The sequence below is a fragment of the Schistocerca nitens genome, chromosome 2 (assembly GCF_023898315.1).
Source record: "Schistocerca nitens isolate TAMUIC-IGC-003100 chromosome 2, iqSchNite1.1, whole genome shotgun sequence".
NCBI lineage: Eukaryota > Metazoa > Arthropoda > Insecta > Orthoptera > Acrididae > Schistocerca > Schistocerca nitens.
In genome coordinates, this window is record NC_064615.1 from 1,078,501,468 (window position 1) to 1,078,526,600 (window position 25,133).

Sequence of the window (25,133 nt, forward strand, 5' to 3'; positions counted from 1 at the left end):
CGTACCTCTTCAGTCCGGTTCAGTGGGTGGTGATATCACCCTAAAAGGCGACAGCGGTCAAACACATGGGAAGAACAAATGCAAATATCCTTCTCAGCAAACACTTCGGTGTCTCTAGCGGCCGCGTCGCCTTCTTAACCTGAATTCTGAATGGAACGTTTGTGTTGCTCGCTGCCCTCCTCACAGACTTTTGCGGAATTGGTATCAGTTTTGACAGGGGAACAGGACCACACGTCGCTGTACACTACCCCAAGTAGTCGCTACCAGCATTGGCATCACTTGTGTCGCACCAAAGGAACACATAATGTTCTTACATTTTAAACAACTGAAATGAAAGTACGATGATATGGGACATCAAAAGCAAATCGCGTCTGCATTGAGGATGTGCTAGTGGGGAGGAAGTAGACGTAGTATTTTACCTTCGGTGGAGAGTCATCGACAGAAGTACAAGTTACATCAGGCCTTACCAAATGAAATTTATCGGGACCATTGCTGTACGTATTGTACACTACTGGCCATTAAAATTGCTACACCAAGAAGAAATGCAGATGATAAACGAGTGTTCATTGGACAAATATATTATACTAGAACTGACATTACATTTTCACGCAATTTAGGCGCATAGATCCTGAGAAATCAGTACCCAGAACAACCACCTTGAAACGCGTACGTTTCATGGGCAGCGATGGCGAGCCACAGAATCTCTGACCAGAGAGCATGTAGTTAGTGCAGTTGCGCTCGACTCGCAGTAGCGAGCAGTCGTAGCCTGTCGGCAGTAGTAGCCGAGTTCAGTTGCGAGCAGTTAGTTTGTCGGTAGTAGTAGCGAACAGGAGTCTGTCAGTAGTGGTAGCCCAGAGCAGTCGGCGGGCGTCGGCACCGCAATGGTCGAGATTTAGGACAAGGTATATTATTAAGCAGCATTGCGCTCAGCTAATGATGTAAATTAACTGTAACTAATTTGTGTAAGAATCGCCCCCAATAATAATTTTGATTTCAAAGCAATTTTTTACAAAAAGAATCATTTGATTCCCTTGCATTTCCTTAAACAAAATTTTCAGTTAGATTTCAAAAAAAAATACTTGCAATGCATTTCCTCCAAGCCGCGGCCAACAATAAGAGCAGAACTTTGACATGCAGTTATATTGAGGTAAGAAATTAATTCAGATTTTTGCACAGGGCCAAAGACCGACATTTCGGTTTAATTGAGTTTTGATTATCACTGTACTTTCATTGTCATGGGATCATGTTTCATTATTTTATGGGAGCTTATACTTGGGTCAGATTGCTAGTTATCATTTAATTGTCTTTGTCATTAATATTTTTGCGGGAGCTTACACTTAGCTCTGGCTCCATTTTTAATAAATATTGTCTTTCAAATTTTTCCGTGGGGAGGTTACAACCTCTGGCCATATTAGCGCCCTTGATACGCCTGCGCATTGAGTCAAACAGACCTTGGATGGAGCGTAAAGGTACAGCTGCCCATGCAGCGTCAACACGTTACCACAGATCATCAAGAGTAGTGACTGGCGTATTGTGACGAGCCAGTTGCTCGGCCACCATTGACCAGAAGTTCTCAGTTGGTGAGAGATTTGGAGAATGTGCTGGCGAGGGCAGCAGTCGAACATTTTCCGTATCCAGAAACGGCTGTACAGGACGTGCAACATACGGTCGTGCATTATCCTGCTGAAATGTAGGGTTTCGCAGGGATCGAATGAAGGTTAGAGCCACGGGTCGTAACACATCTGAAATGTAATGTCCACTGTTCAAAGTGCCGTCAGTGCGAACAAGAGGTGACCGAGACATGTAACCTATACAACCCATACCATCACGACGGGTGATACGCCAGTATGGCGATGACGAATACATGCTTCCAATGTGCGTTAACCGCGATGTCGCCACACACGGATGCGACCATCATGATGCTGTAAACAGAACCTGGATTCATCCGAAAAAATGACGTTTTGCCATTCGTGCACCCAGGTTCGTCGTTGAGTACACCAATGCAGGCGCTCCAGTCTGTGATGCAGCGTCAAGGGTAACCGCAGCCATGGTCTCCGAGCTGATAGTCCATGCTGCTGCAAACGTCGTCCAACTGTTCGTGCAGATGGTTATTGTCTTGCAAACGTCCCCATCTGTTGACTCAAGGATCGAGACGTGGCTGCACGCCATGCCTGTCATCTCGACTGCTACTGATACGAAACTGTTGGGATCTAGCAACGCGTTCCTATTACCCTCCTGAACCCACCGATTCCATTTTCTGCTAACAGTCATTGGACCTCGACCAACGCGAGCAGCAATGTCGCGATACGATGAACCGCAATCGCGATAGGCTACAATCCGACGTTTATCAAAGTCGGAAACGTGATGGTACGCATTTCTCCTACTTACACGAGGCATCAGAGCAACGTTTCACCAGGCAACGCCGGTCAACTGCTTTTTATGTATGAGAAATCAGTTGGAAACTTTCCTCACGTCAGCACGTTGTAGGTGTCGCCACTGGCGCCAACCTTGTGTGAATGCTCTGAAAAGCTAATCATTTGCGTATCACAGTATCTTCTTCCTGTCGGTTAAATTTCGCGTCTATAGCAATTTTAATGGCCAGTAGTGTATATGAATGACGTAACACCAGTATTAATAGCTCTCGCTTTTTGTAGATGATGCAATGAAGTACTCTCCGAGAGAGAGGAGGGAAGATTATAGTGTTTATCGTCCCAACGGCAACGAGGTCATCGGAGCAGAAGCTCGCATGAAGGATGGGGACGGAAATCGGCCGTGCCCTTGCAAAGGGACCATCCCGGCATTTGCCTGAGGCGATTTAGGGAAATTACGGAAACCCTAAATCAGAATGGCAGGAGGCGGGTTTGAACCATCGTCCTACTGAATGTGAGTTCAGTGTGCTAACCACTACACCACCTCGCTTGCTAGTACTGTCCGTAAAAAACTACACAAATATTGTCAGATATTGATAAGATTTCAAAGTAGCGTAAATATTGGTAGTTTGCTGTAAATGTTCAGAAATGTAAAACTATACACTTAACAAAGACAGAAACGTAGTGGTGTCCTTCGCATATTAAACTGCCTGAATGCATACTGACGTGTTCGCACGAATTTGTGGTTCTTTGAGGTGGACAGCTGGACGATGTTTAAGAACGAGTGGCAACAAGCAGACGGCTATCATAGGGCTGGATATTTCCTATGTCACGAAGTATGTGGTCGAGGACATACATTTATAGCATCTTCTCATGTAATTTTGCCAGTACTACCTCAAGTAGGAATATGTAACACATTTTTTTAAACACCCAGTGTCAGGAATAATGAGTTCGATACTTGCGCAAAGAATACTCAGCAGTGCGCCTGATGAAACGTGGTTATATAACAAGGTCGCGTGACGATATTTTGGCAGTGTGTTTGTAAGTAAGTGGGTGCAACATATGGCACGCCCTGGCCCGCATCCCTCGCAACAAGAAGTCAGCCGGTGACAGTCACGCAAATCCTATACGCGCCCGGGGCTCCTACGTACACGCAACGGCGAATCAAGAGCGAGGCGGAAGTGGACCGGCTTCCTCAGAGCCAGAGACGGCAAACAGATCGCTGCCTGTGCCCTGTACTGCGTCATTACTTTCCTTGTTCGTCGGCCTTCTACACACTTCTCAGCCACAGTGAAAATATTCAAGATTAGATTCAGTTTTTAATTCCATACACCCAAAAAAGGAGATGACTCTTGTGGGCGTGGAACAAGTCAGAAAGTATAACATAGGAAACATAAAACAGCCGGCCGCTGTGGTCTAGCGGTTCTAGGCGCTCAGTCCGGAGCCGCGCGACTGCTACGGTCGCAGGTTCGAATCCTGCCTCGGGCATGGATGTGTGTGATGTCCTTAGGTTAGTTAGGTTTAAGTAGTTCTAAGTTCTAGGGGACTTATGACCTCAGCAGTTGAGTCCCATAGTGCTCAGAGCCATTTGAACCATTTGAAACATAAAACATTTGACTATAATATTCACCACCCTGATCGTTTGTCAGGAGATTGTCAAAATGAGTGAATACATTACAGTAAACTGGAACTGTTAATATTTACGGAATTAATACACAGTTAGAATGAAACGTAATTATTCACTTTTAATAAATTTAACACACACAAAATATCCAACCTTGACTGTTCTGACCAAATGCTGTCAAAATTGAAATCCAACAGACATTTTTATTTAAGCTGCTCTAACAGTCCTTGTTAAGATATTCATGTACAGAGTAGAAGGAGTTGCCTATCAAAAACTCTTTCAATCTCTGTTTAAACTGTGCTTTATCTGAAACCAAGTTTTTAATGGTTACTGGCAATTTATTGAAAATGTGTGTTCCTGAATATTGGACCCCTTTTTGGGCCAAGGTGAGTGATTTCAGTTCTTTATGTCGATTGTTCTTATTCCTAGTATTGAAACAATGTATTGAGCTATTGATGGGAAATACAGATATATTACTTGCAACAAATTTCATTAAGGAATAAAAATAATGAGAAGCAGTGGTTAGAATACAAAGTTTCTTGAACATGATGTTCTTGAATTTACACCACTAATGAGTCTTATTACACGCTTTTGCACACTAAAAACTTTTGCTCTGTTTGACGAGTTGCCCCAGAATATGATCCCATATGACACAGTAGAATGGAAGTAAGCAAAGTATGCAAGTTTTTTTTTTTTTTTTTTTTTTTGTATCTACTACATCTGACGTCATTCTCACTGCAAATACAGACTTGTTGAGGCGCTTCCCAACTGAATTTATTATCGAGTTGTAACCCCAGAAACTTAACACTGTCAAGTGTGGGTGTAAGACTGGGATGTAGTCTTTCGCCCCTTCTGTTCAATCTATACATCGAAGAACTAATGAGAGACAGAAAAAAAAATTTCAGGACTGGAAATAATATTCGAGATGAAATGGTATCAATGATAAGATTCGCTGATGACATTGCTGCCCTTAGTGAAAGTGAAGAAGAATTACAGAATCTGATGAATGAAGTGAACAGTCTTATGAGTACAGAATATGGATTGAGAGTAAACCGAAAAAGACGAAAGTAATGAGAAGTAGAAGAAATTAGAATAGCGAGAAACTTTACATCAAAGCTAATTATCACAAAGTAGACCAAATTAAGGAATTCTGCTTCCTTGGAAGCAAAATAACCTTTGATGGGCGAAGCAAGGAGGACACAAAAAGTGGATTAGCAAAAGCTAACCAAGTTGACCAAGAAAATTCTACTAGTATCGAATATAGGCGTCAGTATGAGGAAGAAATTCTGCGAATATAGGTTTGGAGTACAACATTGTATGGTAGTGAATCATGGGCAATGGGAAAACCGGAGCAGAAGAGAATCGAAGCATTTGATGTGAGGTACCAGAGAAGAATGTTGAAAATGAGGTGCATTGATAAAGTGAGGAATGAAGAGGCTCTCCTCTGAATCGACAAGGAAACAAGATATGGGAAACACCGACAAAAGGAAGGGGCAGGGTGATAAGACATGCGTTAAGACATCAAGGCATAACCTCCTTGGTGCTAGTGGGATCTGTAGACGGTAAAAGATGTAGGGGTAGATAGAGATTAGAATACATCCAACAAATAATTGTGTACGTAGGGTGCAAGTCCTACTCTGAGATGAAGAATGAAGAGACTGGCAAAAAAAAAAGGTTCATGTCAAAAGGAATTCATATAAAGAGACTTACTATTTTGGTGCTGTTTACCGACTGCCCTTATTTCACACTTCATTCCTTACACAAGACCTTCTTCTTCTTATTTACATTTGCATCTCTCATTCTCTAGCCAAGAGGGTTGGACAGGCTTTTGTAGAGGCATTGCTGCCTGTCTTTCTAACATTGCAGTCAGAATCATTTTGGACCTTGCTTGTACCTGTTGCTATGAACAGTGTATCTTTCAGGTTAGTTACAAGTCCCATGCGTTGTTGGAAATTCACTTAATTTTTGCTTGTGGTTTCAGCCTACACCACTTTCCTTGAACTACGTGATGGTCAGTGCTGCATTGGAAAGATACGACTCCCGAGGGTCTGCTGCAAATGCTCCAGTATTTAAAGGCTAATATTTTAACAATCCCATTCGCCTTATATGAATAAGATATTTCTCAATAATCGGCTTCTGAGATGGTGGGGTTTCTATTTGGGGTCTCTCAGTTTTACCTACCCTAAAGAAGTGACATGTTCATTCCACATGTATTACAACATCTGAGCGGCAGTTTCCGGTTTATTTCACAAAAGTGGCTTATCCTGGTGGGCCTGTCGAATTTCCTTCCTATTGAACTATCTACAGTCAGTGCCGTCAAAATGCAAGGAACCCCTTGGCTTAGACCCTCCTGAGCTCCAGCAACTTTCAGTTCCTAGCATTTGCTGGATCGGTGCCAGTGCTTTCATAGCAGATCCTCTGAGTCCACCCATAATGTGATGAAATAACTCTGTTGGAAAGGACGTTGAATTTCTGGGTTTCGACTGAACCGCGTGGAATTTCGTAGACGGATGTCGTCAGAGGCAATTTGAAGCGTACTTACCTGTCCATCGAATTCGCCTGAAGTGAGTACGCGGCTACGCACAGTCCGAAAAAGATCTGGACTAATATAAGTCACTGATGGTACAATTTTCAGAATTGTAAGGCCACTTCAAACTCGTCTTTAAACTTCTTCAGTGTTCCAAGTTTGGATCATTACACTTATATCTTCTTCAGTATTCCACTAATGTCCCTGGATGGCTGAACATTGACGAAATACTACTTTCACACGGTTTTGCGCAGAAGTGAGATTACTGGCTACAAGTCTACAGACTGCTATTGGTGTACCGTCGTCGTTGGGTAAACAATGAAAGCAGATAGTGAAAGAGAGGAGGAATCTAAATTATAATTGTTTTGTTCTGGCGTCCAGTGACGGGATCGGAACGTCGGGGAATGAACACGACGCGGCCGAACAAATCAGATTTCACCATAAAAAATGGGACTCAGTTTCTCTAGAGACGTTTTATGTTTGCCCCGCGAACAGCTCCAGATCTGAGTACGATCAGTCATCAAAAGGTGACCTCCAGGTGTCTGTTCAGCGTTATCCATGCTCCGCATCGGCAATAGGGAGACCAAGCGATCCCAGAAACGAGTTTGCGACTACAGGGCTGCCCCATAACCTGCCACCGATACTACTTGCAGCGCCAGTAGCTAGTGAAAAAAAATGGCTCTGAGCACTATGGGACTTAACTTCTGAGGTCATCAGTCCCCTAGAACTTAGAACTACTTAAACCTAACTAACCTAAGGACACCACACACATCCGTGCCCGAGGCAGGATTCGAACCTGCGACCGTAGCGGTCGCGCGGATCCAGACTGTAGCGCCTAGAACCGCTCGGCCACTTCGGCCGGCAGTAGCTAGCGAAGCGTAGATATACAGCAAGTAACTCCACCACCCAGCTTCCTTAAAAAATGGAACTAGCACGTAAAAATGGCATCAAACGTGTCGTTACAAATGAGTAGTGTTAAAAATTTGCCCTTAAGCGTGTGCACTGTCCGGTCACATTAAAGTGACCTCCTGAGAAAAACTTGAATGATCCTCCTTTTGCAGTGCAGACAGCTGCGAGCCGTGCAGGAAGAGACTCATTGAGGTTCTGTAAGGTACCAACGGGATGTGGAGCCATGCCGATTCCAGTGCTGTGGCCAGTTGCGCCAGGTTTCTCGGGTGAGGATCAATGGCGTGAGTAGCCCGATCGAGGTAGTTCCACAGATTCTCGAGTGGGTTTAAATCCGTGGAGTTTGTGGCCAGAAGAATACGGTGAACTCCTCCTGGTGCTCTTCGAACGACGCACGCACGCACACAGCGAGCCATATGACACGTTGCATTGTCCTGCTGGTAGAGTGCCGTCGTGCCGAGGGAAAACAAACTGCACGCAGTTGTGGACATGGTCCGCGACGGTCGATGCATTGTGCCTTCCAAAATGAAGGGATCACCCAGAAACTGCCTCGGAAGCATTCCCCAGACCACAATGCTTCCTCCTCTGCCGTGGAACCCTCCGACGATTCTTGCAGCACGTTCGTTTTCAGACGGTCCACACCGTAGACACCAACAGACGATGAGGGACAAAACGTGATGCATCTCAAAAGGCCAGCTGTCGGCACTCAGTGGATGTCCAGCTGCGACACTGACGTACAAACTTCAACTTTTGTCGCCAATCGTAACCACGCTCTGCTATCAGTTGAAATCTGGTTTCGCAGGATAGAGCAGATCAGGTTATGGTTGTGGACAGGGGCCATAATCAGTTACTGTCCGTTGCACAAAACACAGACACTTCTATTTTCCTAAGAACCACTTAATTACACATTGCCTTAAAAGGATCAAACTAAAACAATATGGCTGAAGGCCTAGTTAAGAAAACTTGAGACACCTACTGGGCTGAAAGCCCAAAAGCACGCCTAAAACAAGAACGGCTGAAGGCCTGAACACAAGTTATAAAAAATTGCTTTAAGAATACACGCGGCTGTAGGCCACACTAAAGAAATTGAACAACTCGGAGCTTAGGGCCTGGATAACAATAATTTCAGATAGAGCAAGATTTAAAAAAAATCGTTTTAAACAAATGAATCTTCAAATTTTAATTTAAGTCGGCTGAAGGCCTTATTTTAAAATTAAAACAAAGTGAATTACTAGATGACTGATGGCCTCGCACAGTACTTGAAACTAAAATGAAAATCACAATCCAAAACCGACAAAACAGTGGTGCTCAGAAGTGCTCCAAGGGTCGGCCAGAGGAGGCAGCTCTAACGTCAGCTGAGGTGAGACAGACAGCCAAAAGTAAGGTTAAATAATCGGATGGCTGAAGTACCAACCAACAACCTAATCAATTCCCTACCGCCCGACCAACGGCACGGCAACCGAAAGTATCAGCTGACGACGAAGATACCAGCAGCACTACGACTTCAAAATGGCGTCTAAAAACAGCCAAGGCACAATAACCACTCTAAGAAATAAAATATGAACAAACAACTGAAAGGCTGTCGAACTACACGCCGTGCCGGAGAGCATCAACATGGTGAGGAAAAACACAATGCCGGAAAACTGCGCTAACGACCAGGGCAGGTAACTGGAGCGTTAATGGCCACAAGGCAGAAAATATCGCTGGTGCACTTCACCTATAAGTAACAACCAATTTAATAGTTAAAGACCATACAAGAAGACGGCTGCAAAATTTCGCCAACTCCAATACACCATATGTTGCTGTTAGCCGGAACGGCCCAGGAAGCAACTACCCGCACAGCAGTTGAGGCTTCATAACAGGTTAACTGATCACTCAACTTCAGTGTCCGGGTTCAGTGGGCAACGAACTTCATAGCTCTCGCAGCTAGCGCCTCACAATCCGACCGCTCGTGCACGCCGCCAGCGGTCCCAGGCTGGCCTAGCTGCTCCATCCCAACCGACCTAGCTGCTCCATCCCATCCGACCGACTTCATGCAGCACGCAGACAGCATTAAAACTGCTGCTCAGTCAAAACCACACAAGCTACACATGGTTCCACGACAACACTTCCACAAACAACTCGAGCAATACTAAAACCAGTGATTGTGGAACAACAAAGACGAATCACAAGTCGACACACACGAAGAACCCAGAAGCGGTTGACGACCAAATACACGTCATCCGATGTGACGACCGACCGAACGACCAACCAAGGTTGTCCCCACTCAAGTCACGTATGTCGGCAACAATAGGGCGAGTCATGGCTGTCCGGACACCACTGTCTGACGACGCGGAAATACTAGTGGTCGCTCCAAAGATAAGACGCTTATCGATAAGCGCTGCTGCTGCCACTCACGGACAGGCAAGCCAGCAACTTAGTGAAACAAAAAAATGGCTCTGAGCACTATGGGACTCAACTGCCGTGGTCATCAGTCCCCTAGAGCTTAGAACTACTTAAACCTAACTAACCTAAGGACATCACACACATCCATGCCCGAGGTAGGATTCGAACCTGCGACCGTAGCAGTCGCACGGTTCCGGACTGCGCGCCTAGAACCGCGAGACCACCGCGGCCGGCTTTAGTGAAACACAAGACGACAAGCAATAAACGGCATGAACAAGAGCCGCGCACGGCTCGGTCAACATGGGTGAATGAACCATGTGACTGGTGCGGAGACGCAGACGCAGACGCAGCAATGTTCGGTCATTGAGGAGACAGTGTTGATAGCCCCCTTAGTTCATCTGCCCGGTCAGCCGTTCAACAGTTGCACGTCTGCTCACCCGTACACATTTCCACAGCCTTCATTCCCCCGTCAGCTATTTCTGTGGTGCACCACAGTTACCTCCGAGCCGGTTTCGGGTAACCCATCTTGTCGTGCACGGTATACTTTAACCAGGGCGTCACGCGAACAGTTGGTAACTTAGCCGTTTCGGAAATGCATCCACCATTGGCCCGAAAGCCGATGATTGTGCCCTTCTGGAGGTCAGATAAATAGCTCCGTTTCCACATTACGCCAACGACTGAACTATTCTCCGTGTCCGTCGACACGGTTTATGCACCCTCCATTGCTAGTGCTGTTATTGCAAGATGACATCGAACTTGTCGGTGTTCACATTAATGTGACTCCACGCAAGACCTTCATACTTGAAGCCACAAAACCCTAATTATGTTCGTTTTCTCAATTTCCAATTATACAGTCGAAACCAGTGACATAATTTTGTCTGTATCAGTGGAACATGTGGATACTGTGTGAAAAATTGGTAACAAATGAGGTCTGACTGCATGAATAACGAACATTTGGTAATTGATAAACTGTTTTTATTTCATTATTTTGTGGGGCTGCAAGAGAGAATATGTTTACAAATTGTTTGAAAGCGTATTTTTTGAAAGTATATTTTATGGAGGTTGCTGAATGCCCTCATTATCAAACACTTTATGACAGTAGTCTGAGTAATTTGCGTTCTCGTTTAAGAAAAGATAGTTTTCTCCGCATCTCAATTTTTATGACGTCATATCTCCTAAATTATGTGTCACACGACGATATAATTTTGGAGGCATATTCAGTGAACGCTTTCTGAATTGTTGTTGTTATGGTCTTCAGTCCAGAGACTGGTTTGATGCAGCTCTCCATGCTACCCTATACTGTGCAAGGTTCTTCATCTCTGAGTAACTACTGCAACCTACATCCTTCTGGATCTGCTAAGTGTATTCGTCTCTCGGTCTCCATCTGCGATTACCCTCCACGCTTCCCTCCAATACTAAGTTGGTGATCCACTGATGCCTCAGAACGTGTCCTACCAACCGATTGCTTCTTCTAGTCAAGCTGTGCCACAAATTCCTCTTCTCCCCAATTCTGTTCAGTACCTCCCCATTAGTTACGTGATCTACCCATCTAATCTTCAGCACTCTTCTGTAGCTCCACATTTCGAAAGTCTCTATTCTCTTGTTGTCGTAAGCAATGAGCTGCATCTGATGAAGTCACCAACTCTGTCATGGCGTACCTCCTTCCAGCCACGCAGACGGGATGAAGTACTTGTCACCCGTATTCCCGTAGCACACATCCCTATGACAGACAGCTTCTTGTTCCGGCGAGAGGACCCACCAATACGCGGTGCTCGTGGCGTACTGATCATAGTGCGCCACATTATAATAGGTTGTGTTCTATATTCAGACAACGAGTCATAAGCTCACTTGCCGATCGATGCGGCCTCTATTTTAACTGACAATGACACGAATGTGGAGCGCATTTTAATGATTTATGAAATGTCGACCTATCCTATAAAATTTTAGGGAGAAGTTTTTAATGTGTTATCAGGGTGGCTGGCTTATCCGTGTTTCTTAATAGCCGCTAGGCGCCCACGTAATCCTGTGGATCTATTTTAGTTTTCCATGTCTTACAAAGTGCAGACAGGGGTACTAACATTTAATAAGGCAATTCTTCATATAATATTTGCACATTTAAAAAAATTAGTTGAATTTATATATTATTTTGCACATTGTTCACGTAAAAATCAACAATGCACAAGCAGCGTTCCTGGGCTACACGAACAAAGCTCCAGTGAGGAAGTATTTCTTTGTCGAGCTGACTGTTAAACTAGCTTTCTTTGGTGCAGTTCACAAATTACAACAGTTTCTAAATACAAATAAAAGCCATGAAGCATGGCCTTTTCCGAATGTGCTTCTGACCAAAAAGGGACTCTGTTAGCTGGATTCGGAAGTTCTTCTTAATGGTTGCGTTTGAGTTCTTGTGGCGATGTTTACATAGAAACTTTAATTCGCTAACACATATTTCTTTATTTCTAACCGAACAGTCAAATATTAATTATCATAGATGTAGCTTTAAAAATGCTTTAGTAGTTGTTTAATAATGATTTATCTGTATAAAAAACTTTCATGCGCCATTTCACCCCCTAAGCGGTTGAATTACCACAGATGTTGAAACACGTATTTATTACTCACCGAGAAAGGAAATACCAATGTTCGTAGTTCTGGCTTCAGCACTGCCTTGTTAGCGACATATTTTCAAAAACCTTTCATCTCCTGTTTCACGACCTTAGAGGCGAAATTTCGAAATGTCCTTTCTTAAAAAATGCCTACAGTATAAGATCAACATCCTCTCCAAAATTTCAACTTTCTGTTCTTGGACGTTTGGGCTGGGCGATGGTAAGTCGATTAGTCAGACAGAACACTTCGTTGTACATGCAGCTGCCCCTATCGACGTCGTTTTATACAACCCGCAGTGTTATATCAGACCTTCAAAACCCATATGTGACATTTTCATGTTTTCTCGCTCGCTACGCACAAAAATTCAGTCTTACCGAAAAAAAAATGAACGGAACCTATTTGCAGGCAACTAACTTAGCGTACCACAGGCGTTCAATAAGCAACGTGATACTTCTTTTTTCTGATAACAGGTTGGTTTTCTTCAGAATTCCAATACACCATATCATTCGCACTAGTTTGGCTATAAAACTATTTTTCGAACTTATTATCCGTTCAATGCTACTGTCTTACCCCTCCTTACTGGAAGGGTCCATATGCCCTCGTGGTACCACTCTACTGGTCGACGTCGAAGCCAGTAACCCCACCATCATTCGCTTACTGCTTTCAGCGGAGTGCATCTTTCTTTGGGCCATACAGATGGAAGTGGAAAGGTGCGAGATCTCAGCTATAGGGTGGATGAGGAAGAACAGTCCGAAGTTTTGAGAGTTCTCTCGGGTCGCTTACTTGCGTGAGGCCTAGCGCTTTCATGGAGAAGGAGAAGTTAGTTTGCATTTCTGTACCTACGAATGCGCTGGAGTCGCTTCTTCAGTGTCAACAGTTGCTTGCGGTCAGTCGGCACGTGGGAGAGCGGACAGGTTTTCGCGACCTTGTCGTGGTATGACAGACGCCTCGCCAAACATCTGACAGCGCCTTTGTTCGCTGCCAGGTCTCCGTAGACATTCTGCAAACGCCAATGGATATCTCCGATGCTCTGGTTTTCCGCCAGAAGAAAGTGAACGACAGGGAACCCATCTTCGGTACAGACGCCATTTTGAAGGCTCCTTAAAACGCCGCCACCTGTCGGAACTTCTTGAAACTATTGGAGTTGAAGCGGAAATATTTCACGATGTCCTAGAACAAATTCCGAATTTTTTCACCGAAACTGACCCAGAAAAAAATGTTTTTCATTACTTATTGAACTCTCCTCTGAGTTAAATGTTGTAGCAGGATACGTCGAAAAATTTTTGTACCAGTGGTAGGGGGGGGGGGGGGGGGTGGCAGTGCCACGAGAAAAGTACTACAAATCCTGACGTCGTGGATGAGTGTCGGGGACGGAAATGCGTTTGGAGGTCACATTTGTGGTGTCACCGCCAGACACCACACTTGCTAGGTGGTAGCCTTTAAATCGGCCGCGGTCCGTTAGTATACGTCGGACCCGCGTGTCGCCACTATCAGTGATTGCAGACCGAACGCCGCCACACGGCAGGTCTAGAGAGACTTTCTAGCACTCGCCCCAGTTATACAACCGACTTTGCTAGCGATGTTTCACTGACAAATTACGCTCTCATTTGCCGAGACGATAGTTTAACATAGGCTTCAGCTACGTCATTTGCTACGACCTAGCAAGGCGCCATTATCAGTTAGCATTGATAATGTGAAATGTACCGGCAAGACCGACGTTCTTCATTAACGGATTAAAGTTAAGTATTCCACCAGCTACGTCCGTTTTTCTAAATTCTAATTTCATTGTCCTGTTCCAGACCTCACGCCAGCCTGCGTGAGCTAAAACGCGTGCCTTTCGGCCTCCTCTAGTAACCCGGTGTTGGCTCTCCTGCCAACCAAAACAACATTTGTGCTATTTTCTTGAATAACTCCAAACCGTGGCCTCCAGCGAAAACGTATCTGAAGACAGAGCTTAGGTGCATTTAATTTCCTACAAAAACATACAGTTCATTTATTCTGTAGGACTAATACTTTGGGCGCAGCGAGCGAGAGAATATGAAAATCTCACACGTGGTTTTTGAACGCCAGATATAACTTTGCGCGATGCATGAAACGACATTGGTGGTGGCAGCTAAATCACCCTCTACACAGATATTGCTTGTTAATTTTTTTTATCACGTTCGAATGTTCTAATTTTCGTGGTGGTGTTGATAAAATCACCGTCGAGCGCCCGTAAGCGACACACACACACACACACACACACACACACACACACACACACACACACACACACACGCACACTCGCAAGCCGTCAGACAGGGAACCTGCAACTGTGACAGAAATACTGTTCTAGCTGTTCAGTAATATATACTGAAGCGCCATGCGTAATCATATACAGAGATATGTAAACAGGCAACGCTGCAGTCGGCAACTCCTGTATAAGACAAGTGTATGGCACAGATGATAGATCGGTTACTGCTGTTACAAGATTAAAGGAGTTCGGATGTGGTGTTAAAGTCGGCGCACGAGTGATGGACACAGCATCTCCGAGGTAGCGATGAAGTGGGGATTTTCCAGTACAACCACTGACTAGTGTACCGTAAATATCAGGAATCCGGTAAAACATCACATCTCCGATATCGCTGCGGCCGGGAAAAGATCCTGCAAGGCGGGGGCCAAACGACTACTGAAGAGAATTGTTCAACATAACAGTAAACTGTTGCACATTTCAGTGCTGGGCTATCAACAAGTGTCGTCGTGCGAACCATTCAACTAAATAACCTCGATATCGGATTTCGGAGCCGAAGGTCTGCTCGTGTACCCTTGATGACTGCACGACACAAAGCTTTAAGCCTCGACTGGGCCCGTCAACACCGACATTGGACTGTTGATGACTGGAAACATGCTGCCTGATCGGACGAGTCTCGTTTCAAATTGTATCGAGCGGACGGATGTGTACGGGTATGGAGACAACCTCATGAATGCATGGACTCTGCATGTCAGCATGGGACTGTTCAAGCTGGTGGAGGCTCTGAATGGTGATGGGCGTGTGCAGCTGGAGTGATATCGGACCCGTGATACGTCTAGATAAGACTCTGGCAGGTGACACGTACTTAAGCATCCTGCCTGATCACCTGCATCCATTTCAAATGGAAATGCCGTGTGGCTAGGGCCTCCTGGTGCAAGTCTTTCGAGTTGATGCCACTTCGGCGACTTGCGTGTCGATGGGGTGAAATGATGATGATAAGGACAACACAACACCCAGTCCCTGAGCGGAGAAAATCTCCGACCCAGCCGGAAATCGAACCCGGGCCGTTAGGTAAGACACTCCGTCGCGCTGACCACTCAGCTACCAGGGGCGGACACCTGCATCCATTCATGTCCATTGCGCATTCCGTTGGGCAATTCGAGCACGACAATGCGTCACCCCGCATGTCCAGAATTGCTAGAGAGTAGATCGAGTAACGCTGAGTTTAAACATTACTGCTCGCCACCAAAGTACACAGACATGAACATTATCGAGCATATATGGGATGCTTCCAGAATGAGATTTTCACTCTGCAGCGGAGTGTGCGCTGATGTGAAACTTACTGGCAGATTAAAACTGTGTGCCGGACCGAGCCTCGAACTCGGGACCTTTGCCTGTGAGGAGGGGGCATGAGTCGTGCTTGGGTGGCTCAGTTGGTAGAGCACTTGCTCGCGAAAGGCAAAGGTCCCGAATTCGAGTCTCGGTCCGGCACACAGTTTTAATCTGCCAGGAAGTTTCATATATGGGATGCCTTGCAACGTGCGTTCAGAAGAGATATCCACACCCTCATACTCTTGCAGATTTATGGACAGCGCTGCAGGATTCATGGTCTCAAATTCCTCCAACACTACTTGAGACATCAGTCGAGTCTTGCCACGTCGTGTTGCGGCACTTACGCGTGCTCGCGGGGGCCCTACACGATATTAAGCCGGGTTCACACAGGCAACAAAAGTATCGCCACTGCTAATGGCGAACTGCAGTTGCTTTGTAGTTGCATGTGTGAACTCCTAGTTTTCGGTGGCGCCATTTAAGAAGCGCAATTTTTGTCACGCCACAAAAAGTTGAACTTGGATCTACTTTGTTGCGCCATTTTGCCTTCTCCACAATCGAATAACGTCATTCGATTGCTACCTCGCGGCTGGATTCAAACCTTTCTAGTGCGTATTCGTTCGCAGTTAATGCTTTTGTTTGTGCTTTTGCTATTAATATGTCGAAAAAGTGGTCAACAGCGACAATTATGAGATTCTTGGAGGTGTATCAAGAACGAGAATGCCTTTGGAACCTCAAAAGCGAATCATACAAAGACAGAAATTTGAGAGATGCTGCATTAATTGAAATAGTAAACAGTATGCGTGAATATGTACCTGGAATTAATGTAGCTACAACAGAATTAAAAATTCGAAGCATTCGAAATGCTTACATGAATGAATATAAAAAGGTACTGAAACCACTTAAGAGTGGTGCGTCTACAGACGGTATTTATAAACCCAGCCTTGCTTGGTTTGAAGCTGCAGACCGGTTCTTAAAACATGTAGTCGAGACAAGAGAGACGAGAAACACTTTGGTAACTAATATGTTACATTTATAATGTTTCCAAAACATCTTATTTAGTAATATGTACAGCCGTTTAATCAGCTGAGACAGGTGACGCCATTTTGCAAACTGCGCAATGACGAAGAATTTTGTGGCGTCCTGTGTGAACGGTAGCTCACAGCGCCACTCAAGAATGACTTGACTTGTGGCGATACTTTCGTTGCGTGTGGGAACCCGGCTTTAGGCAGGTGTGCCAGTTTCTTCGGCTCTTGAGTGTCTGTGAAGAGGTGGGCACCAGTCTGGGCACTCACCCGGGAAGGAGGCGTTGATGGCGCTGAGCTGGTCGGCGGCCGCCTGCAGGTCGGCGTCGGACAGCGAGGAGCTGTAGCAGAGCAGCAGCAGCACGGCGGCCGCGCCCCCCACCGGCCCCCGCAGCTCGCGCAGCCGGTCAGCCACGGCGAGCAGAGACCGCGACAGGTCCACGCCGGACGTCCCTGGCAACAACAGACCACCACCTGTCAGAAGCACTCACATACACATCCAGCACTCCACCAGCTCGCTACCGAGTTACTGGACAACGTATCTTGGCAAATCTTCAGTGTCAGCTCACACATTTAATATCCGACAAGTAATTACAACAATTGTATAGCGTAATGCAGTCAGTACAATAACATAACAAGAAACGTACCATACCAGTGGGTATCATCCTTTTTAATTCGATACCTTCAAATTCTAAAGGTGGCAGGTGTAAAATACAGGGAGCGAAAGGCTATTTACAATTTGTACATAAACCGGATGGCAGTTACAAGAGTCGAGGGGCAAGAAAGGGAAGTAGTGATTGAGATGGGAGTCAGACAGGGTTGCAGCCTATCCCCAATATTACTTCAAAAATGGTCCAACTGGCTCTGAGCACTATGGGACTTAACACCTTAGGTCATAAGTCCCCTAGAACTTAGAAATACTTAAACCTAACTAACCTACGGACATCACACACATCCATGCCTGCCGGCCGGAGTGGCCGAGCGGTTCTAGGTGCTTGAGTCCGGAACCGCGCTGCTGCTACGGTCGCTGGTTCGAATCTTGCCTCGGGCATGGATGTGTGTGATGTCCTTAGGTTAGTTAGGTTTATGTAGTTCTAAGTTCTAGGGGACTGATGACCTCAGCAGCTAAGTCCCATAGTGCTCAGAGCCATTTGAACCATTTGAACATCCATGCCCGAGGCAGGATTCGAACCTGTGACCGTAGCAGCAGCACGATTCCGGAATCAAGCACCTAGAACCGCTCGGCTACATGGGCCGGGTCCCGATATTACTCTATCTGTATATTGAGAAGGCAGTAGGAAAACAAAAGAAAAATTTAGAGTAGGAATTGAAATCAATGGAGAAGAAATAAAAACTTTGAGGTTTGGCGACGACATTGTAGTTCTGTCAGAGACGACAACGGACCTGGAAGAGCAGTTGAGCGGTATGAACAGTGTCTTGAAAGGAGAATATAAGATGAGCACCAACAAAAGCAAAAGAAGGATAATGGAACGTCGTCGAATTAAAGGAGGTGATGCTGAGAGTGTTAAATTAGGAAATGAGACACTTACAGTAATAAACGAATTTTGCTATCTGGGGAGCACAATAACTGATGAAGGTCGAAGTATAGAGGATATAAAATGTAGACTGGCAATGGCAAGGAAAGCGTTTATGAAGAAGTGAAGTTTGTTAACATCGAGTATCGATTGAAATGTCAGGGAGTCTTTTCTCAAAGTATTTGTATGGAATATAGTCATATATGGAAGTGAAACATGGACGATAAACGATGTAGACAAGAAGAGAATAGGAGCTTTCGAAATGTGGTGCTACAGAGGAATGCTGAAGATTAGGTGGGTAAATCACGTGACTGATGAGGAGCTACTCAACAGAATTGGGGAGAAAAGGAATTTGTGGCACAACTTGACTAGAAGCAGGGATCGGTTGGTGGGACACGTTATCAGGCACAAAGGGATCACCAATTTAGTACTGGAGGGAAGCGAGGAGTGTAAAAGTCGTAGAGGGAGACCAAGAGATGAATACACTAAGCAGATTCAGAAGGATGTAGGTTGCGGTAGTTATTCGGAGATGAAGAGGCTTATGTTGTGTTGGCAGAAGAGCCAACACCGTGTTACTAGTGGAGGCCGAAATGCACGCGTTTTAGCTCACGCAGGCTGGCGTGAGGAGGGAAGAACCATACTGACGTGAGGTCTGGAACATGACAAGGAATGAGAATTCAGAAAGCGGACGTAATTAGTTTGATACTTAACTTTAATCCATTAATGACGCTCTTGACGGTACATAATTCACAATAGTATCTGTTCAGAATACATAATAATTATAGTAACCGAATATGGCGCCTTGCTAGGTCGTAGCAAATGACGTAGCTGAAGGCTATGCTAAACGGCCGTCTATGCAAATGAGAGCGTATGTAGACAGTGAACCACCGCTAGGAAAGTTGGCTGTACCACTTGGACGAGTGCTAGGGAGTCTCTCCCTAGACTAGACCTGCTGCGTGGCGGCGCTCGGTCTGCAATCACTGATAGTGACGACACGCTGGTCCGACATATACTAATGGACCGCGGCCGATTTAAAGGCTACCACCTAGCAAGTGTGGTGTCTGGCGGTGACACCACAGCTTGCACAGGGTAGAGTAGCATGGAGAGCTGTATCAAACCAGTCTCTGGACTCAAGACCGCAATAACAACAACAACAACAAGAGTAATTTCGATTTACAGGGTGCAGCACCTTAAACTTGCACCGCGGATATTGCGAAAATGAAAGTGCTATAGATATGCGGTTTTCACAGAACGGATTGGCAGTAAAAGAATCGTATTGTTGGTCAATACACAGATTTTAATAACATTCAGAATGTTCACTTTTTGTGCAAACATTTATCTTTTTAAATGTAACAATGCCTATTGACATTAACCAACTAACAGTAGGGTAAATATAGAATGTCAGTGGTGTTTGTTGCAGGGATTCTAGTGCGAGTAGTTTACGAGCTATCATATTTTGAAAAGTTCCAACACCCGTAGATACTTCTGGTACTACACCCTAATGAACACCACAAGTGTATACAATTTTTATGTGGATTCTGACCATAAACGAGATAATTGACCTTCTCAGGTTGTGTTCAAAATGGGCACCGACAACGAGGTCATCGGATTAGGGAAGGATGTTGTTGTTGTTGTGGTCTTCAGTCCTGAGACTGGTTTGATGCAGCTCTCCATGCTACTCTATCCTGTGCAAGCTTCTTCATCTCCCAGTACCTACTGCAACCTACATCCTTCTGGATCTGCTTAGTGTATTCATCTCTTGGTCTCCCTCTACGATTTTTACCCTCCACGCTGCCCTCCAATGCTAAATTTGTGATCCCTTGATGCCTCAAAACATGTCCTACCAACCGATCCCTTCTTCTAGTCAAGTTGTGCCACAAACTTCTCTTCTCCCCAATCCTATTCAATACCTCCTCATTAGTTACGTGATCTACCCACCTTATCTTCAGCATTCTTCTGTAGCACCACATTTCGAAAGCTTCTATTCTCTTCTTGTCCAAACTGGTTATCGTCCATGTTTCACTTCCATACATGGCTACACTCCACACAAATACTTTCAGAAACGACTTCCTGACACTTAAATCTATACTCGATGTTAACAAATTTCTCTTCTTCAGAAACGATTTCCTTGCCATTGCCAGTCTACATTTTATATCCTCTTTACTTCGACCATCATCAGTTATTTTGCTCCCTAAATAGCGAAACTCCTTTACTACTTTAAGTGTCTCATTTCCTAATCTAATTCCCTCAGCATCACAAGATTTAATTTGACTACATTCCATTATCCTCGTTTTTCTTTTGTTGATGTTCATCTTATATCTTCCTTTCAAGACACTGTCCATTCCGTTCAACTGCTCTTCCAAGTGCTTTGCTGTCTCTGACAGAATTACAATGTCACCGGCGAACCTCAAAGTTTTTACTTCTTCTCCATGAACTTTAATACCTACTCCAAATTTTTCTTTTGTTTCCTTTACTGCTTGCTCAATATACAGATTGAATAACATCGGGGAGAGGCTACAACCCTGTCTCACTCCTTTCCCAACCACTGCTTCCCTTTCATGCCCCTCGACTCTTATAACTGCCATCTGGTTTCTGTACAAATTGTAAATAGCCTTTCTCTCCCTGTATTTTACCCCTGCCACCTTCAGAATTTGAAAGAGAGTATTCCAGTTAACATTGTCAAAAACTTTCTCTAAGTCTACAAATGCTAGAAACGTAGGTTTTCCTTTCCTTAATCTTTCTTCTAAGATAAGTCGTAAGGTTAGTATTGCCTCACGTGTTCCAACATTTCTACGGAATCCAAACTGATCTTCCCCGAGGTCGGCTTCTACCAGTTTTTCCATTCGTCTGTAAAGAATTCGCGTTAGTATTTTGCAGCTGTGACTTATTAAACTGATAGTTCGGTAATTTTCACATCTGTCAACACCTGCTTTCTTTGGGATTGGAATTATTATATTCTTCTTGAAGTCTGAGGGTATTTCGCCTGTCTCATACATCTTGCTCACCAGATGGTAGAGTTTTGTCAGGACTGGCTCTCCCAAAGCTGTCAGTAGTTCTAATGGAATGTTGTCTACTCCCGGGGCCTTGTTTCGACTCAGGTCTTTCAGTGCTCTGTCAAACTCTTCACGCAGTATCGTATCTCCCATTTCATCTTCATCTACATCCTCTTCCATTTCCATAATATTGTCTTCAAGTACATCGCCCTTGTATAAACCCTCTATATACTCCTTCCACCTTTCTGCCTTCCCTTCTTTGCTTAGAACTGGGTTGCCATCTGAGCCCTTGATATTCATACAAGTGGTTCTCTTCTCTCCAAAGGTCTCTGTAATTTTCCTGTAGGCAATATCTATCTTAGCCCTAGTGAGACAACCCTCTACATCCTTACATTTGTCCTCTAGCCATCCCTGCTTAGCCATTTTGCACTTCCTGTCGATCTCATTTTTGAGACGTTTGTATTCATTTTTGCCTGCTTCATTTACTGCATTTTTATATTTTCTCCTTTCATCAATTAAATTCAATATTTCTTCTGTTACCCAAGGATTTCTATTAGCCCTCGTCTTTGTACCTACTTGATCGTCTGCTGCTTTCACTACTTCATCCCTCAGAGCTACCCATTCTTCTTCTACTGTATTTCTTTCCCCCATTCCTGTCAATTGTTCCCTTATGCTCTCCCTGAAACTCTCTACAACATCTGGTTCTTTCAGTTTATCCAGGTCCCATCTCCTTAAATTCCCACCTTTTTGCAGTCTCTTCAGTTTCAATCTACAGGTCATAACCAATAGATTGTGGTCAGAATCCACATCTGCCCCTGGAAATGTCTTACAATTTAAAACCTGGTTCCTAAATCTCTCTCTTACCATTATATAATCTATCTGATACCTTTTAGTATCTCCAGGATTCTTCCAGGTATACAACCTTCTTTTATGATTCTTGAACCAAGTGTTAGCTATGATTAAGTTATGCTCTGTGCAAAATTCTACAAGGCGGCTTCCGCTTTCATCTCTTCCCCCCAATCCATATTCACCTACTATGTTTCCTTCTCTCCCTTTTCCTACTGACGAATTACAGTCACCCATGACTATTAAATTTTCGTCTCCCTTCACTACCTGAATAATTTCTTTTATCTCGTCATACATTTCATCAATTTCTTCATCATCTGCAGAGCTAGTTGGCATATAAACTTGTACTACTGTAGTAGGCATGGGCTTTGTGTCTATCTTGGCCACAATAATGCGTTCACTATGCTGTTTGTAGTAGCTAACCCGCACTCCTATTTTTTTATTCATTATTAAACCTACTCCTGCATTACCCCTATTTGATTTTGTATTTATAACCCTGTAATCACCTGACCAAAAGTCTTATTCCTCCTGCCACCGAACTTCACTAATTCCCACTATATCTATCTTTAACTTATCCATTTCCATTTTTAAATTTTCTAACCTACCTGCCCGATTAAGGGATCTGACATTCCACGCTCCGATCCGTATAATGCCAGTTCCCCGCCCGGAGATCCGAATGGGGGACTATTTTACCTCCGGAATATTTTACCCAAGAGGACGCCATCATCATTTAATCATACAGTAAAGCTGCATGGATGATGGAAGTAAATCGGCCGTGCCCTTTCAAAGGAACCATCTCAGCATTTGCCTGAAGCGATGTAGAGAAATCACGAAAAACTTATGTGGTGTCACCGCCAGACACCACACTTGCTAGGTGGTAGCCTTTAAATCGGCCGCGGTCCGTCAGTATAAGTCGGACCCGCGGGTCGCCACTGTCAGTGACTGCAGACCGAGCGCCGCCACACGGCAGGTCTAGAGAGACTTACTAGCACTCGCCCCAGTTGTACAGCAGACTTTGCTAGCGATGCTACACTGACCAATACGCTCTCATTTGCCGAGACGATAGTTAGCATAGCCTTCAGCTACGTCATTTGCTACGACCTAGCAAGGCGCCTCTTACCAGTTTATATTGAGATTGTTATTAAAGTACCGTCAAGAGCGATGCACACCAATTATGGATTTAAGTTAAGTATTCAAGCCACTACGTTCTTTATTTATTAGACTCAACTCCTTAATTGTTCCAGACCTCACGCCAGTCTGCGTGAGCTTAAACGCGTGTATTTCGGCCTCCTCTAGCAACACGGTGTTGGCTCTTCTGCCAACACTACAACCTAAATCAGGATGGCTGGTCAAGAGGTTGAACCGTTGTCCTCCCGAATGCGAGTTCAGCGTGCTAACCAATGCGCCACCTCGCTCGGCACTGCTACACAGATGTTAACTTTTCAGCAGAGATGTCCGAGCAGATTCCAGTAATTCGTCGTTACGAATCATCGGATGCAACTGGTATGTCATTGTAGACGGCGTCTTTCAGCTTTTCCCACACAAAAATTCTACAGCCGTCAAAACCGGGGAACGGATTAAGGTGCAAGTCCTCTGCACGGGTAATGTACGACGATGCAAATACCGTCCGTACTGGCGGAATGTTACGTGATACCACGTACTTATACGTTTGTTACTATTACAGCGCCATCTATCACAAAACGAAAAAAGTGTTCCAACTAAAACATTCATATTTATTTACGTACTACACGAATATGTAATAAAAAATGGGGGTTCCTATTTAAAAAAACGCAGTTGATACCCGTTTGACCTATGGCAGCGCCATCTAGCGGCCAACCATAGCGCCATCTGGTTTCCCCCTTCAAGCTAGACAAGTTTCGTTCATTGTAGTTTTTTCATTTGACGCTTATTTCGTGAGATATTTGGCCCGGTCACTATCAATGGACCACCCTGTATAGGTAAATATTATCATCATAATAAAATTGAGAAATCAGAGCTCGCACGGAAATATTTAAGTGTTCATTTTTTCCCGCGCGTTCTTCGTGAATGGAACGGTAGAGAAATAGCGTAAAAGTGTTTCGATGAACCCTCTGCCAAGTACTTAAGTGTAAACTGCATGGTAGTCACGCAGTTGTAGATGTAGACTTCGTTATTAGTGGAACAAAATCGACAAATGTGAAGGTAATTTCAGAAGTTCCTCATGGGAATGCTATAGGGGCACTACTATACACACCTTACACTAATGAACTAGTGGATGATGGGGAACGCTCCGTGAGAATGTCCACGGACGACGGTGTTTTCCATAAGAAAGTTGCGACCCCAGGAGACTGTAGCGATACGCAGAATGATCAGCAGTGAATTAACGGTTTGAGAAGGAAATGGCGAATGACCCTGAACGTAACACGTTGCGCCTAAATAGGCGAATAGATCTATTACTGTTCAATTACACTACTGACGACGTATCATTGAAAACAGTACATACTGTAAAGTACCTGGGCGTAACCATTCGGAGCGACCTGAAATGGAATGACCACATAAAACAAATTCAGGGAAAGCCAGATTCAAATTCACTAGCAGAATCGTAAGGAGACCGTCCAAGACAGTAGTAGCTTACAACGTACACGCTCGAGTATTCGTACGTCTGGGATCCTTACCAGGTATAATTAATAGAAGTGGCAGAGAGAATCCAAAGAATAGCGGCGCGTTTCACCACCGCATCGTTTACTCGCCACGAGAGCGTACGGAGGTGGTCAACAAACTCCA

At 44.6% G+C, this 25,133-nt stretch overlaps 1 protein-coding gene across 1 annotated transcript in view; it reads right to left on the minus strand.

Annotated features, from left to right (window-relative positions):
• The window catches only part of LOC126237475 (uncharacterized), a 555,798-nt gene that overhangs the window by 171,216 nt on the left and 359,449 nt on the right, over positions 1–25,133 (minus strand). The window contains exon 11 of the mRNA XM_049947618.1: positions 17,267–17,449. Coding sequence (XP_049803575.1) covers positions 17,267–17,449 — 183 coding nt within the window. The remainder of the gene's footprint in view (positions 1–17,266; positions 17,450–25,133) is intronic.